At 63.4% G+C, this 15,270-nt stretch overlaps 1 protein-coding gene across 2 annotated transcripts in view; it reads left to right on the forward strand.

The window, feature by feature from the left end:
• Positions 1-1,959: 1,959 nt before the first annotated feature.
• The window catches only part of ARHGEF17 (Rho guanine nucleotide exchange factor 17), a 58,604-nt gene continuing 45,293 nt past the window's right edge, over positions 1,960-15,270 (forward strand). Inside the window, exon 1 of one of the 2 annotated variants that reach the window (XM_008267755.4) lies at positions 1,960-5,118. In XM_008267755.4, coding sequence (XP_008265977.4) covers positions 1,960-5,118 — 3,159 coding nt within the window. Of the gene's footprint in view, positions 5,119-10,573; positions 10,784-15,270 lie in introns of those variants that run through there. The other variant, XM_089330511.1, reaches the window with a different exon arrangement.

The following is a 15,270-nucleotide window of genomic DNA, read 5'->3' on the forward strand; positions in this document are numbered from 1 at the left end:
AACAGAACATGCCTGCTCGCGTGGGCAGCCAGGCAATCCCTGCCCCACCCCCATGCCCACTCTCCTCCCCGGAGGGGCCCTCCCCGCCTGGGCTGGGCTGGGGAAAGCACAGACTGAGCAGGGGCTGGAGGGGCCAGAGCAGTGCTGGGGGCAGCGCAGGTCAGACTAGGCTCTCCCCCAGGGGGAGGGGGCGGGGGAGGAGGCTGCTGGGGCCTCAGAGAGATCCTCCTCCTTCCTCAGGCATGGAGGGCAGTGCTTGGAATTTGGGTCACACTGGAGCTGCCATTTCCTGTCTGTGATGCTGGTCAGTCACTTCTCCCTCATGACCTACAGTGGAAGCCCTACTTCCACGGGTGGTTCGAGGATTAACTGAATGATGTTATCCAGACGTGGTAGGCATTCCGTAAGCCATTACTCACTCACTCATTCTTAGGGAAAGCCCTGCTTTTTCAGCTGGGTCCAGGGGCGTGAATGGGATCTGGCAGAGACAAGAGGGAGTGGGCAAGGGGTGACACCCCAGGACCCAGAATAACGTGAGACCAGCCAGAGGACGACAGCAGAGACCTGCACCTTCCAGCAGCAGGAAGGGGCAGCCGCAGGTAGGAGTGCGGGTGTGGCAGTGGGAAACCGAGGACGTTCCCAACGAAGCTCCTTTTGTGTGAGGCCGAGCGCTTCGCGAAGTTTTGGAAAGATGAAGGGACGAGGAAACCACTGAAAAGAAGCGAGGTCTTCCTAACGCTCCGGACTCTTGTAGGCCCCGTGCAGCCGCTTTATGGATCTAGGGCGCAGCCGGTTGGGAGACAGCCGGCAGAGGGCACAAGAGTCACGTACCCTGCAATGCCGCGGACCGAGGAGGCGGGGAGCGGGGCGGACCTTAGAAGAGAGGCACCGCCCAGACCGCAGGGCAAGTAGGGGGCGTGGCTACGGGTGAGTGGGCGTGTCCACGGGTGGAGCTGTAGGAATCGCTGGTTAAGCCACGCTCCGCGCTGGAAAGTCGCAGGGAGGGGGGACAGCTGGGCGCTGGGGAGCGCGAGTGGCGGGAGAGTGGGCGGGACCAGAGCCGGAGCCGCCACGGGGCGGGGCGAGGGGCGGGGCTGCGAGCGGCCGAGTGGGCGGGACCAGAGCTGGAGCCGCCACGGGGCGGGGCGAGGGGCAGGGCTGCGAGCGGCCAGCGCAGCGGTCGGCCCCCGGCACCCACGGCTCGCCAGGCGTGGAGTCCCACCCCTCTGGCAGTCCGGGGAGGGTGTCTGTGTACCTGAGTGTCGGTGTGTACGGGACTTTGTGGCCAGGTCGGAGCCCTCAGGCAGCGGCTGACGGCGCTCAGAGCTTGCGCAAGCCTGGCCAGTCCCCAGGGGCAGCTCGGCTGGGGAGGGCGCCCAGGCAGGCGTGCGGGGGGAGCCCGCATCTCTTTCCTCCTTCGGCTCCTCCCCGTTCCCTGCCCCCTCCCGCTCCCCGCGGCGCGCGCGCCCGGAGCCCACCCCCTCTTTTGGGCGCGAGGCCCCGCCCCCCGCCCCCTTCCCTCCGCCACAAAGTTTATTTGCAACAAAAGGGAGCGGAGAGCGAGCAGGCGAGGGGGAGGGAGCGGGAACTGGCGCGGGTGCGGGAGCGCGGGGGAGACGGGCCGGCCGCCGGGCGGACGCGGAGCCGAGGAACGGAGCGCCGGGACCCCGCCCGGCCCCGCCGCGATGTCCCGGACCGCTGCGCCCTGGGCGGGGGCTCGGCCCTGAGGCGGGAGGGGCCGCTCGGGATGGAGTCCGAGCCGCCCGCGGCCGCAGAAACTTGAGCCGAACCTCTGCGCGGGTGTGCACGACCCGCCCCAAGCCCCGCGCGCCGCGGGCCAGGACCCGGCCTTTGCAGCGCGGCCGCTGCGCCCCTCCGGAGCCGGGGCGTGCGGCGGCGGCGGGGGGGGGGCTTGGCCGCGACTCGCGAGGCCAGCCCCCCCGGAGTGCGCCCGCCGCCATGGCGGACGGCGCGCCCCGGCCCCCGCTGTACCGCAGCGTCTCCTTCAAGCTGCTGGAGCGCTGGAGCGGCGGGCCCGGGCCGAGGGAGGGGGGCGCGGACACCCCCGGGCTGCGGCGCCGTGCCTCGTGCCGGCCGGCGGCGACCGTCCCGGGCCAGCCCTCCCGGCGCGTGTCCAAGCTGGCGTCGGGGCCCCCGGCCGCCCCCGCGCAGCCGCGCCCGCTCCGCAGCCTCTCACCCTCGGTGCGCCAGCTCTCCCGGCGCTTCGACGCGCCGCGTCTGGACGACGACGCGGCCGGCGCGCGGGACGGGTGCGTCTCCCCCGGGGCCGCTGAGGAAGCGGCCGAGGGCGCCGCGCGAGGGGCCTGGCCCAGCGTCACCGAGATGCGCAAGCTGTTCGGCGGCCCCGGCTCCAGGCGGCCCAGTGCGGACTCCGAGGCCAGGGGGACGCCGAGCCCCGACGTCGCCGCGTGGGAGCCCCCGGTCCGGGAGCCCAGGCAGCCCCCGACGCCGCCGCCTCGGACGTGCTTCCCTTTGGCTGGCCTGCGTTCTGCGCGGCCGCTGCCGGGGCCGGGGACGGAGGAGAGGCGGCGGCAGCAACAGCAGCAGCAGGAGCGGGTGCAGCGTCCGGCGGATGGTTTACATTCTTGGCATAGCTTCTCCCAACCGCAGGCCGGGGCCCGGGCCTCCTGCTGCTCCTCCTCCTCCTCCATCGCCTCCTCCTATCCTGTCAGCCGAAGCCGGGTTGCCAGCTCCAGCGAGGAGGAAGAAGAGGGCCGGCTGCCGCCGCCTGGGGCGCAGAGTCCGGCCTACCACGGCGGCGACTCCTCGGGCAGTGACGAGGACCAAGATGGTGAGGGAGGCCAACTCCGGAGAGAGAGGTCGAGGCTCAGGCCTGGAAGCTCCCTGCTGGATCGGGACTGCAGGCCGGACGGCGAAGGGTTAAATCTGGGCAGCATGGACTCAGAAGGGGGAGCCAGGAGCCCTGAGCCCCCAATATCCCCTCCAGCCCCGAGCGAGGAGGGCCCCTGTGAGTGGGGTACTGGCTCACCGCCAGGCGTCCCGGGTGCCCAGGAGGGATCGAGGCCTGTGCCCGACACCGTGGGAGGAGCTTTCCGTGTGGCCAAGGTGAGCTTTCCCGCGTACCTGGCCAGCCCCGTGGGCTCTCGCGGGAGTAGCCGGTACTCCAGCACGGAAACCCTCAAAGATGACGATCTGTGGTCCAGCCGGGGTTCCGTGTACCGCTCCCCGAGCTTTGGAGCTGGGGAGGGGCTCCTGCTGCGGCCCCAGGCTCGAGCCCGCCCCAAGGCATCCATGGGCACCTCCAGGGCCTTGAGGGACGGAGGCCTGGAGCTGGATAAGAGCCGCCAGCGCAAATCCCTGTCCAATCCAGACATTGCCTCGGAGACACTGACCCTGCTCAGTTTCCTGCGGGCAGATCTTTCAGAGCTGAGAGTCCGAAAGCCGGGCAGGAGCCGCGGGAGCAGCCCCCTGGATGGCCGAGACTCACCTTCTGCTGCCGCCACAGTGGGCGGCCCTGGGGAGCCACTGAGGCCCACGCTCACCCCAGTGCCAGCATCGCCCTGCCCCCGCCCCACACTCAAAGACCTGACGGCCACCCTGCGCAGGGCAAAGTCGTTTACCTGCTCCGAGAAGCCCACGACCCGCCGCCTGTCCCGCACCAGCACCCTGAAGCCCAGCTCCTCGGAGCTCCTGCTGGCAGGCCCAGGCACTGAGGAGGATCCACTGCCCATGGTAGTCCAGGATCAGTATGTGCAGGAGGCCCGGCAGGTTTTTGAGAAGATCCAGCGCATGGGTGCACAGCAGGATGATGGAACTGATGTCCCTTCCTGGGCAGGGGACATGACCCGAGGCCGGCGGTCCCAGGAGGAGCTCTCGGGCCCTGAGTCCAGCCTGACGGATGAGGGCATCGGGGCGGACCCAGAGCCTCCTGTTGCAGACTTCTGTGGCCTGGGTACCTCAGGGGTGTGGCGACCACTCTCCTCCTCCTCGTCCTCCTCCTCTGCCCAGATGAACCACCATGGCCCCGGGACAGAGGACAGTCTGGGCGGGTGGACCCTGATGTCCTCTGAGACCCCTCCCACGCCAGGTGCGCTCCGCCGGCGACGCAAAGCCCCACCATCAGGCCCTGGTGGCCCTGAACTGAGCAACGGAGAGGCCGAGGCCTACAGGTCCCTGAGTGACCCGATTCCACAGCGCCACCGGTCTGCCACCTCTGAGGAGCCCTCTGGGTTTTCCGTGGACAGCAACCTCCTGGGCTCACTGAGTCCCAAGATGGGGCTTCTGGCCACCCCAGCTGTGGATGAGGGCTTGACCAGTGGCCACAGTGACTGGTCTGTGGGCAGCGAAGAGAGCAAGGGGTATCAGGAGGTTATTGAGAGCCTTGTTCAGGGCCCCAGTGCCTTGGGGAGTGTGGCAGACAACAGGGTCTCTGGCAAAGCCCCCAAGAAGAAATCTCTGAGTGACCCCAGCCGCCGTGGGGAGCTGGCCGGGCCTGGCTTCCAGGGCCCAGGAGGGGAGCCCATCCGAGAGGTTGAGCCTGCGCTACCTCCATCCAGCAGCGAGCCCATCCTCGCGGAGCGGCGGCCAGAGCCAGGAGAGCCCAGTGCCGCCAGGAGCCGGGCGCAGTCGGAGAGGGTCCTACCTGAGGGGCCGCCCGCCTCCTCCACCGCCCACCCTGACTTCCACCTGGACCCCAAGCTGGCCGATGTTCTGTCCCCGCGGCTCATCCGAAGGGGCTCCAAGAAGCGGCCAGCCCGGAGTAGTCACCAGGAGATGCGGAGTGAGGAGAGCTCTGGGGACCAGGCTGGCGGCCGTGGACAGGTTCAGCCTTCCTCCAAACACGTTCGCCATGCCAGTGTGCCTGCCACCTTTATGCCTATCGTGGTGCCCGAGCCACCGACATCAGCTGGGCCCCCCGTGGCTGTGCCAGAGCCCGTGGGCTTCCCTAGCCGAGCCCACTCCACACTGCAGGCACCATCACTCGAGGATGTTACCAAGCAGTACATGCTGACCCTCCCGTCGGGGGCAGGCCTTGCGGCCACTGCGCCCTGCCTGACTCCGACCCCACCGGCCCCTGCTGAGACCAAGCCCCCTGAAGTGACTCCTGCTAGCAAGTGCTGCAGCAAGCCACAAGTGGTGAGTCCTTGGGGCGGGGTGGAGGCAGGCTGTGGGCGTGGCTGGCTGCAGAAGCCTTTGCGTGTCCTCCCTGGGCAGGTGCCAGGCTGGAGAGTGCTTATCTGGAGGTACCCAGTGGCTTTTGAGAGTGCTAATGACACAGGGCTGCTGTCTGCTCAGGCCCTGCGGAGGCTTCTGGCTTCTGCTGGCGCTGATGTCACAGGTTCCCGTCTGTTCCAAGGTGTTCTGTGTGCTCATTTATGGAGGACTTTATCTAGTCTCTGGGCTGGTTCTCAAAATTCTTATGTGGGTTTTTCTTTTTTTTTTTTTTAAGGTTTATTTTATTCATTTGGTAGAGTCACAGAGAGAGGGAAAGAGGTCTTCCATCCACTGGTTCACTCCCTAAATGGCCACAACAGCCATGGCTGAGCCAGGCCAAAGCCAGGAGCCAGGAGCTTCTTCCAGGTCTCCCATGTGGGTGCAGGGGCCCAAACACTTGGGCTGTGGTCTGCTGCTTTCCCAGGCACACCAGCAGGGAGCTGGATCAGAAGTGGAGCAGCCAGGGCTTGAACCAGTCCACATACAGGGATGCCAGGGTGCAGGCAGCATCTTAACCCACTACGCCACAGCACCCACTACGCCACAGCGCCGGTTCCTGTGCAGTTCTTTGTTGTGATCACGTGGGAGGAGTGAGGGGCAATGGCACCAGCACAGGCTCAGACTTTCTCTGAGCCTTCACGTCCTGTTGGCCGGAGCCCTTGTAGGCAGTCTGGGCTAGGGGCCCATGGTTGACAAGAGTTTACCCTTTCTTGGGGGGCTTCCTCTGGCGAGTCAGAATGCAGGTCTGCTTCTGGGCCTGGGAGAGTTGGGGAGGTGCAAGAGGTTACTTTACAGAGCAGCAGAGGCTGGAGCCTCTCGTGGCCTTTGCTGGGCGACATTGGCCTTTCTCTGTGCCTTGACCTCCCTACGTATGAAATTAGGGGACGGCTGTGTGGACAAGCTGGTCCCTGTGTTTCAATCCTGGTAGCACCGTGCAAATTTGGGGGCGCTCTTGGAGCCCTGTTCTGCCAGAGCCTCTTCCCTTTAGAAGAGCTTCCAGGTGATGAGGCTGTCTGGGGAGGATGAGTCAGGGAGGGACCTGCTGAGCCTGAGCAGCCCGGGAGCCTTTAGAGAGGTGGGCGAAGTTCTGGCCCCCGCAGGCAGTGCTGCCTCTGTGGGTGGAGGGGCCCCCGCTGGCGTACCCTGCTGTGCCTCTGAGATGCTGACCTGCGGGGGCCAGACCCTGACCCCGGGGGCTCGCTGTCCCTGAGGCTCCCACAGGTTTCAGCTCGTCCCTGGAGTTTGGGGCTGTGGGCTCAGACAGGTTCTAGAAGGTGTGTGGCCTGCATCTGGGTTAGAGGCTAGGTTCTGGGTCCTGGACTGAGCTCAGGGATGGCCTGGGGTCACTTCGTGGCGGCTCCCACTCCTGCTGTGCTCCTTGACTGTGAGAAGCCTGGAAACCCTTAAACTCTGGACGAATTTGGTCACTGCCCACTCCCAGCATTCACGACCCCTCTGAACTCTTTCCTCTCTGTGTCCGTCCTGTCCCTGTGTCCCTCCTGTCCTGGCACCGGTGGTTCTCCTGGAGGCTGCAGGAGCAGCAGGCAGCCAGTAGGCATGGGCGGGGTTTGGAACTGTCCTCTGAGGGCCTGTTAGGGCAGCTCAGGTACCCCCAAATGTATGGCCAAGCTAAGGAAGCCCAGCCAGGGGCTCTCTCCTTTCCCATGAAAAGACCTCTGGGAGCCTAGAATGCAAGGCAGGGGTGAGCCAAGGGCACAGGGGAGTCCTCAGAGGAGGCACTGAGACCCAGAGAGGAGCTGGGGACTTTTGCAGGGCTGGCCAGCCTCCCCGGGGACACAGTGGGCAGGCCTCGTCCCTGGGCTCCTCCCAGCCCTAGGAGGACGCCGTCTCTAGCCTCTAAGCCTTCTCCCACTTGTCCAGGCCCAGCTTGCTCTCCCCTATTCCTGGCCCCCAGTGGGGAGAGTGTTGAGTCTGTAATTACAAGGGCAGGGTGGGAGCCGCAGCCCCAGATCCTAGGATCCGCCATGTCCCTACCCTGTGCCTCACCTCCATCTGTAAATGGGGGTAATCGTCTGTGGCTGGTGCGCTCTTACAGAAGTGGGTGGTGTGGTCCTTGCCTCTGTGCGAACAGGAGAGAGGGAGAGAGGACTGCCTGCCCCCTACACACACTGCTCCTCAGTCCCCAGGCTTGGCCCCCTCCCTTCCTCCCCTGCTGAATTCTTTCCCTCCCTCCCTCCCTCCCTCCCTTCCTTCCTTACTTTTTCTTCTTTTTGACTTGAAAGTCAGAGTTACAGAGACAGAGAGAGCTCCTCCTTCTGTTGGTTCACTCCCCAAATGGCCGCAATGGAGCTTCTTTTGGGTCTTCCACGTATGTGAGGGACCCAAGCACTTGGGTCATCCTCTGCTTCTTTCCCAGGCACACTAGCAGGAAGCCAGATAGGAAGTGGAGCAGCCAGCACTCTAACTGGCGCCCATATGGGATGCTGGCGTGGCCATTGTTGTCATGGCAGTGGATTAACCCGTTGTACCACAATGCAGCTGCCCCTCTCCCTAGGACTGCCTGGTCTTTGAGGATCAATGGGAAGTGCTCAGGCTGCAGAAGAGGGAAGGAGTCACCGGTGGCGCTGGGCGGGGAGAAAGGCGGCTTCTTGTAGGGGCCGTGAGAGCCTGGGACCATGGGGAGTGTGCCGGACAGCTCACGGGGCCCCTGTTCTGGGCACAGCTGCTTGCCAGCCAGCTTGGAGGTGATGAGGCAGAGCTGTCTCAGCCTTCTGGCCCTCGTCTCCCGTGTTCTCACTGCTTTCACTCAGGCCCGCGCTAGCCTGGCCGATCAGCGGCTCTTCCCACCAGGGCTGCCCCTTCCCAGTCTTGTGGGCCAGCCTTCCTGTCTCAGGTGCCTGGCACCCGTGTGACACATGCGACAGCTGTGGCTCGGAAACAGGAGGTGACCTGTCTCTCCGAGGGATGCTCTCGCAGGCCGTGAGCACTTTGGAACAGCCTGATGGTGGCTGACGTTAAGTACATACTATGTGGGAGACACCAGTTGTTTTGTCCCTGGGATGTGAAAGCTGTGGGCGTCTTAGACTCGCAGACCCTGAATCCCAGCGTACTGGGGTCTCCCGGGGCAGGGCCCGAGGGGTCCCTGTTTCTTAGTGGGGTTTGCCAGCCACCTGATTTGGGGGTATCTCCTGCACATCCTCTCTAGCTTGAACACTTTCACAGCAGTTATTGGGTTTGCCAGGGCTGGGAGGAACTTTGAGACTCAGAGCCGGAGAGTGCTAGATCTGAAAGGCTGCACAGAGCCAGGCCCCAGCACCAGAACCCTGGCCTTGGTCCTCTCCCCGGCCTCAGCACCTGCTTGCCCAGCCGGCTCCCTTCCTGGCTGAGAAAGGCCTGGGCTACACACTGACCTTCACTTCTCTTGGCTGGGACCCCCCCCCCCCAGGAGGGGGTGTTCCTCTCCTTTCCCTCCTTGACTTTTTGCTGTGATTTTTTTCCCATGGATACTGTCTCAGTGCAGGGCGGGACGGTGGGGGGTGGGTTGAGACGATTAGGACATTTGGGATTCTGAGTGGTACCGAATGTCTATAATTAAATGTCTTGTCACCCAGCAGGAGGAGGGTGGCGTGGGGGAGGACAGGCAGAAGGGCTGTCCCTTTCCTCTGTAGCACCCCCCACAACACACACACACACACACACACACACACACGCAAGCCGCCTACTCCTCCCCGAGGCCCTGGGCTGTTGGGGGCGGGGTGCTGTCCAGGAATGAGTCCGCCCCAGCCTGGAAGGGCTGCGGATGGATCAGGTGGAATCTGACATTTTCCAGCGCTACGTTTCCGGGACCAGCTGGGCTTGGGAGGCTGCTGCTAATCCTGTCACCAGCCCCCTCTCCCAGGGTAGGGCCCTGCCCCTCCCGCTTCCACGATCCCATCTGTGATCTCTCAGGCTACACGTGCAGCCCTGCAGTGGGGCGGAGGCAGCCCCAGGCCGCCTGGCAGCCGAGGCACGCGGCGAGCTTGGAATCTAGGAGCTAACTGGGAGGGCTTAGGATGGAGAGGAAACCGCCCGTGGCCTGGCACACGAGGCCTCCTGGAGAAGGCTTAGCCTGGGTTTGGCCTTGAAAACTGGAAGACAGACAGGGGCTTGAGAGGAGGGCACAGGGCAGGCAGGAGACAGGAAAGAATGGAGCAGCCGGTGTGTGTGGGATTTGCTCCGCAGCCTCGGGCAGCCCTGGGTAGGGTCATGCGTTCGTCCTGTTGTGTGCTCAGGGAGCAGCTGACGGTTCGGGCACTCAGACTCTGGGATACCGCAGCAAACTGAGCAAGGTCCGCCCTTGGGGAGCGCCCAGGCCAGCCAGGAGACCTGTCTCGCTGGAGACGATCATGTTGCCAGCCCAGATCAGGAGGCCTGGAGGAAGTGAAGGAGAGGGTGGGGTGGCCGTGTCGGGGAAGAGCATCTGGGACACAGAGGAGCAGCTGTGGGGAGGCTGGAGAACTGCATGGCCATGAGGGAGGGCAGAGGCGGGCAGTGTAGACCAACAGGAAAGGGCGGGTCCTGTCGCGAGGGTCTGCTCGGGCTGCTCTGTGGAGGGGGCTGCAGGGGGCCAGGAGTAGAGATGAAGCCATTCAGGAGGGCAAGAGGTGCTGGCAGCGTGGGCCTGGGGGTGGGGGTTTCTGCTGTAACCTAGAGGGCTTGGCAAGGGCACGGGCCCCAGTCTTGAAGATGAACTCTGGGCTTCTCCAGTGGCTAGCAGCTGGTGAGGGGCCATTCAGGGTAGCTGGGAGGGACTGACAAAGTCCCTAGAGTGGCCCGGCTGTGGGCTGCCTTGGTCCCCGCTGCAGACCTGCGTGAGCTTGGCTGAAAGGTGAGGAGTGGAGCAGGTATCAGTGCCGTGTGGCCCTGGCGTCTCCTCTGCAGCACCTGTGACACCCAGCCAGCTCCGGCTTGCACGTTTCCTAGGCCAGGGAACCAATGACCCCCGCGGCAGCCCTGCCCCTCCCATCTGATCCTCCAGCGGGGTGGGTGTTCTGTGGCTCCAGTGTTGAGAGAAAGAAGCAGGCCCAGAGCCCGCAGAAGTTTGCCTGCGTGGCTCCAGTGTGGGATTTGGCCCCAGGTGTCCTGACTCCCAGGCTGCACACTGGCCCCATGGAGTCCCACTGAGCAGAGTTGGCAGGGACGCTAGGGGCGGGGCGGGGGAAGGGGAACCCATGTCTCCCAGAAAGGCTCGCAGCCCTGGCGCACTTAGTGGGAAATGTGCCCGGGCAGCCTGGCGCCTTGCTGGCAGGTCCTGAAGCGGGGGCCCTGGGTCCCCTGGGCAGGAGGAGCCTTTTGGAGCTGATGCCCGCCCCCCATGGGAGTTGACCCCCTTCCCTCCTCCACTGCTCAGCTTCCAGGGCCTCTGGTGGATTCCTGGGGTGGACGGAGGCAGAGAAAACCGCCAGGCTGCCGGGCTCTGAGCGATGAGTGAGCCCCAGCCCGTGCCATGCTGGAGCCTCCGTCCCAACCGGGGCGTCGGAGCCCCCGGAGGGGCTCCCGGAACTCCCCTGCAGTAGCAGAGAGCTTGGAGGTCTGCACCAGGAGTTGGGAGACCTGGGTTCCAGCGGAGCCTCAGCAGTTCCTTGCTGTGAGTCCTTAATGAGTACTCCCGCCCCCTGCCCTCCCCCAGAGACGCAGATCCCTCCATGTTCCCGCTCCCGCTCCCGGATAAAACCGCCTCCTGCAGCTGGTGGGAAAGGCAGACCAGGCTAGGATGCCACTTGCAGCCTGAAGTGGGCACGGCCTGCCGTGGTCCTTTCCCTGTCCGCAGCTGCTGCCCTGGCTGCTCCCCAGGGCTCCCGCCAGGCCCCCTCCCCCACCCCCAGGGTCTTTCCCACACTTGCGGCAGGCTTTGATGCTGGCTCCCAGGCCTGTTCCCAAGTGGTGCTGCTGCTCCCACTGCTCCTGCGATGTTAAAACTTCCTCTGGTTTATTTCCGGAGGGGCTTGGGGAAGTCACTTGGCTGCAGGACCCTCCCTGGGCAGGGAGCAGGCACAAAGGGAGGCACAGGGCACCCAGGAGGGAGGACGAGCTGCTTCTGGAGGTCTCGGCCAGCAGGTGGGCCGTGTGCTGGTTTCCCAGGACTGCTACTGAAAATTACACGACATTCAGTGGCTTCAAACAGCTCATATATTGTTTGACAGTTCTGGAGGCTAGAAGTCTGCCTGGGTTTCACTGGGCTAACATCCAGGTGCTAGCAGGGCTGCATTCCTTCTGGAAGGTGATGGGGAAATCCGTAGCCTTGTGTTTCCCATTGCCTGGTGGCCGCTGGCACTCCTTGGCTGGTGGTCCCTTCCTCCCGCTTCAGAGCCAGCACACAGAATCTTCAATTCTCTCTCACTCTGAACTTCCTGCCTCCTCCTCCTCCTTCTTCTTCTTTAATTTGGGGGAGGGGGAGGGGAGGGAGAGAGGGGGAGGGGAGGGAGAGAGGGAGAGGGAGAGAGACAGAGAGACCTTCTATCCATTGGTTCACCCCTCAAATGGCTGCAGTAGGAGCCAGGAACTTCTTCTGGGTCTCCCATGTGGGTACGGAGCCCAGGGTCTTGGGCCATCTTCTGCTGCTTTACCAGGCACATTAGCAGGGAGCTGGATCGTAAGTAGAGCAGCTGGGACTCAGACTGGCACCCATCTTGTATGCCAGCACTGCAGGCTGTGGCTTAACCTGCTGTGCTACAGCACAGGCCCTTTGGGAGGGAGACTATTATTCTGCTGACCACCCTGGTGGACAAGGGACCAGGCTCTTGGCTCCTGAGATCCAGAGCCCCTGATAGGTGCTGGCCTGGTATTGGGGCAAAGCCTGGAACTCAGGCCGATTTTGTCTATCCCACTTTCATTTCTTTTTAAGATTTTATTTATTTATTTGAAGGCAAGAGAGAGATTGCTCTTCCATCTGCTGGTTCACTCCCCAGATGGAGGCAATTGCTGTGGCTGGACCAGGCCAAAGTTAGGAGCCTGGAATTCCATCTGGGTCTTCCACATGAGTAGCAGGGGCCCAGGCATTAGGGCCATCTTCCACTGCTTTCCCAGGGACATTAGCAGAGTTGGATGGGAAGTGAAGCAGTCAGGACTTGAACCAGTGCTGTGATATAGGCTGCCGGCATTGCAGGCAGTGACTTAACCTGCTACGCCACAACACCGGCCCCCTTCTTTTATTTTTTTGTGTGTGCACTTGCCATTCACTCATTCAGCAGTTGCTGAGCCCCTTGATGGGTAGTGAGGATGCAGAGGGAAAGCTCAGATACCATCCCTGCTTGCCAGGGGCCTCAGCCAGGGTGGGTGAGGGACAGGGACAGGGACAGAGGTGCCAGGAGGTCCTTTGGGGATGGGCCTGGCTCTGGGGAGTTGGGAGATGTCCCTGTTTCCTGACCAGAGCAGATGGCCGGGGAGTTCTGAGCCAGGACAACCAGGGAAGGCGGGATCCTGGGGAGGGGGGGTGGATGAAGTTGCCTCTCTCCCAGGGGTTGCCCATCAAGGGCAGTGCTTATACCTCCGGTGGGGAGGGCAGATGGAAGGGGGTTCCCATGTACCCCGCGAGCACCATGTTGGGAAGTGGTGACCCTGGTGCTGTCTAAGGGGCTTCCAAGGCAGTGGCCTGTGGGGGCCCTGGGGCAAGCACTCAAAGACTGCCCTGCCAGTCTGATACCAGGCAGGATTCTGTCACTCGGTGGCAGGTCATTGTTGGGGTGGAGTGCAACTATGGCAAGAGAGCTTGTGCATGGTAAGAGCTAAAGCAATGTCAGTGAGATGCTGTGACTCATTCTCAGCTTCTTCATGCTTCTTTGCAGCTGTGAGGCAGAGGGCAGAGCCAGAGCCAGCAGGGCAGGTTGGGGTCCTGGCCACACTCAGATAGGGGCAGTGCTTCAGCATCTTGGCCCTCCAGGGAGGGAGAGGGGAGAGGGGGAAGGGACCGAGCAGTGGGTGGTGAGCCACACGCCCACCCTCCTTGCTCCTCTTTCTGGCTTCCCTCCTGCATTTATTTTTTTTAAGATTTTATTTATTCATTTATTTGAGAGGTAGAGTTATAGACAGTGAGAGGGAGAGACAGAGAGAAAGGTCTTCCATCTACTGGTTCACCCCCCCGCCCAGATGGCTGCAATGGCTGGAGCTGAGCCAATCTGAAGCCCAGAGCCAGGAGTTTCTTCCAGGTCTCCCACATGGGTGCAGGGGCCCAAGGACTTGAGCCATCTTCCACTGTTTTCCCAGGCCATAGCAGAGAGCTGGATCAGAAGAGGAGCGGCCAGGACTAAAACCAGCCCCCAAATGGGATGCCAGCGCCGCAGGCAGAGGCTTAGCCCACTGTGCCACAGTGCTGGTTCCCCCTCCTGCATTCTGAGTTCCTTTCTAAGAGCCTGGACCTTTGATCTCGATTTTGTGTGTGGTTTTGAGGTTGTTAATTCTTGGTGCTGACGTCCTTTAGTCCTGAGATTCTGGGCTCTGGGAGAAGCAAGGCAGGTCCTTTGCCGGGGGTGGGGGGGTGGGGGGGGCAGTGGGGGGCTGGCCCAGGGAGCAAGTGCAGGGTTAGCGTCTGTTTCCTGTTTATCGGTTCCCAGGGGGTGAGCAAGCCCTGCTCCCGCCTGCCAGCCCCACAGCCGGGCCTCGTGGGACCGCCGAGACCCTCTCTTCTCTCCCCCCGGGACAGGCAGTCAGCCCGTTCCCAGGACAGGGCACTGGAGGTTAAGGAGCAGATGTGGAAGGGAGCGGCTGGGAGGATGGAGAAGGACCCTCCCCCACAGCCGCCTCCATCTCTCTCTCGGCTGCCTTGCTGCTGAGGCTTTGCTCCTGGTCTCCCGCCGGCCCACCCGACTCCCTGGGGTGGGGCCTGATGGCGAGATGTCATCCTTCTGTGCAGGCCAGGAAGACAGGAGGATGAAGAGGAGGGCCAGGATGCAGGTCTCCCTGGAAAGCCTGTCAGCCACCAGCACCCCTCAGCCTTGCGTTATGTAGATAGGGAAACGAGGGCACAGCCAGGGGAGGGGCCTAGCCCAAGGCCACACCCAGGAATCTCCCCTGTGCACCTGACCGCTGCTGCAGCCCCGCCTTGGACTGCTGGGTAGAAGCAGCCACTGGGACAGGGGAGGGAGGTGGAGTAGTGCACCTGCATTCCGGGGGACAGGTCTGAAACCGAGGAGGCGGTGAGGTCTGGGTTTGACCCGCTGGGAGAGGCAGTGTATGTGTGTGCATGCGTGTGCATGAGCCCAGCTTGGAGCCTCGAGTGCCAAGCATGGCTGGGGGCCTGCAGGACTAAGAGCTGAGACGCAGTGCTGGCTTCCACGGCAGGCAGCGTCCTGTGGCTGTGGAGTGATGGGGGCACTAGGAGGGGCAGGAACAGGGGAAGCCTGCACAGGGGATGTGGCGACGGCAGGAAGAAGACAGACCTGGAGATCGGGTCGGGGTGAGGTCTAGGGGTTTGAATTTAGGTCCTGATAGGTGGGGGTCCTGTCAGAAACTGGGGTGGCGGTGGGACAGAGTGTGGGGGCTGTCACCCCTGCCTCAGGGCGGAGCTTTCCTCTGCACTCTGCAAGGGGAAGGGGCGCGGCCTCTGTGCCCAGCTGCCCAAGGCCTAACTTCAGTCACCCCCCTGCCCCAGTGCAGGCCCCCTGCCTTGTAAGCAGGGCGCCACCAGGAGCAGCAGGGCTGCCGCCCGCAGCGCCAGTCGGCCTTTCTGGCAGAGACCTGAATGGACCGCACGTGGGGAGGGACGGGTCACTCTGCCTTGGTTTCCCTATCTGTGAAGTGGGGGTCCAGATGTGGCAGAAGCCAGTAGAGTTGGGCAATGTGCAGGCCCCCAGGAGCTGGGGGTGGAGGGACTGGCAGGTGCACGGGCTGGTGGCCGTGCCAGCCGCACTTGTGTGATGCGTGTACCACAGCCCCCGAGAACAGAGCGGGCCTGCAGCACAGTGGCCCCTGAGGCCTCCCCCAAGAGTGGATCAGGGGCTCTGGGAGTGGAGTAACTTGGATCCCAGGCCTGGTCTGCGCCTCTGCTTCTTCGTCAGGTGCCTGAGGCCCAAGGTAGCTCCGTGCTGCTCCCGGCCCCCCCATGCCGTGCTGCCTGGACCAGCCACTTCCAGGCTTCTC

The sequence above is a fragment of the Oryctolagus cuniculus genome, chromosome 1 (assembly GCF_051225735.1).
Source record: "Oryctolagus cuniculus isolate XC-2025 breed Fujian yellow rabbit chromosome 1, ASM5122573v1, whole genome shotgun sequence".
NCBI classification, from domain to species: domain Eukaryota; kingdom Metazoa; phylum Chordata; class Mammalia; order Lagomorpha; family Leporidae; genus Oryctolagus; species Oryctolagus cuniculus.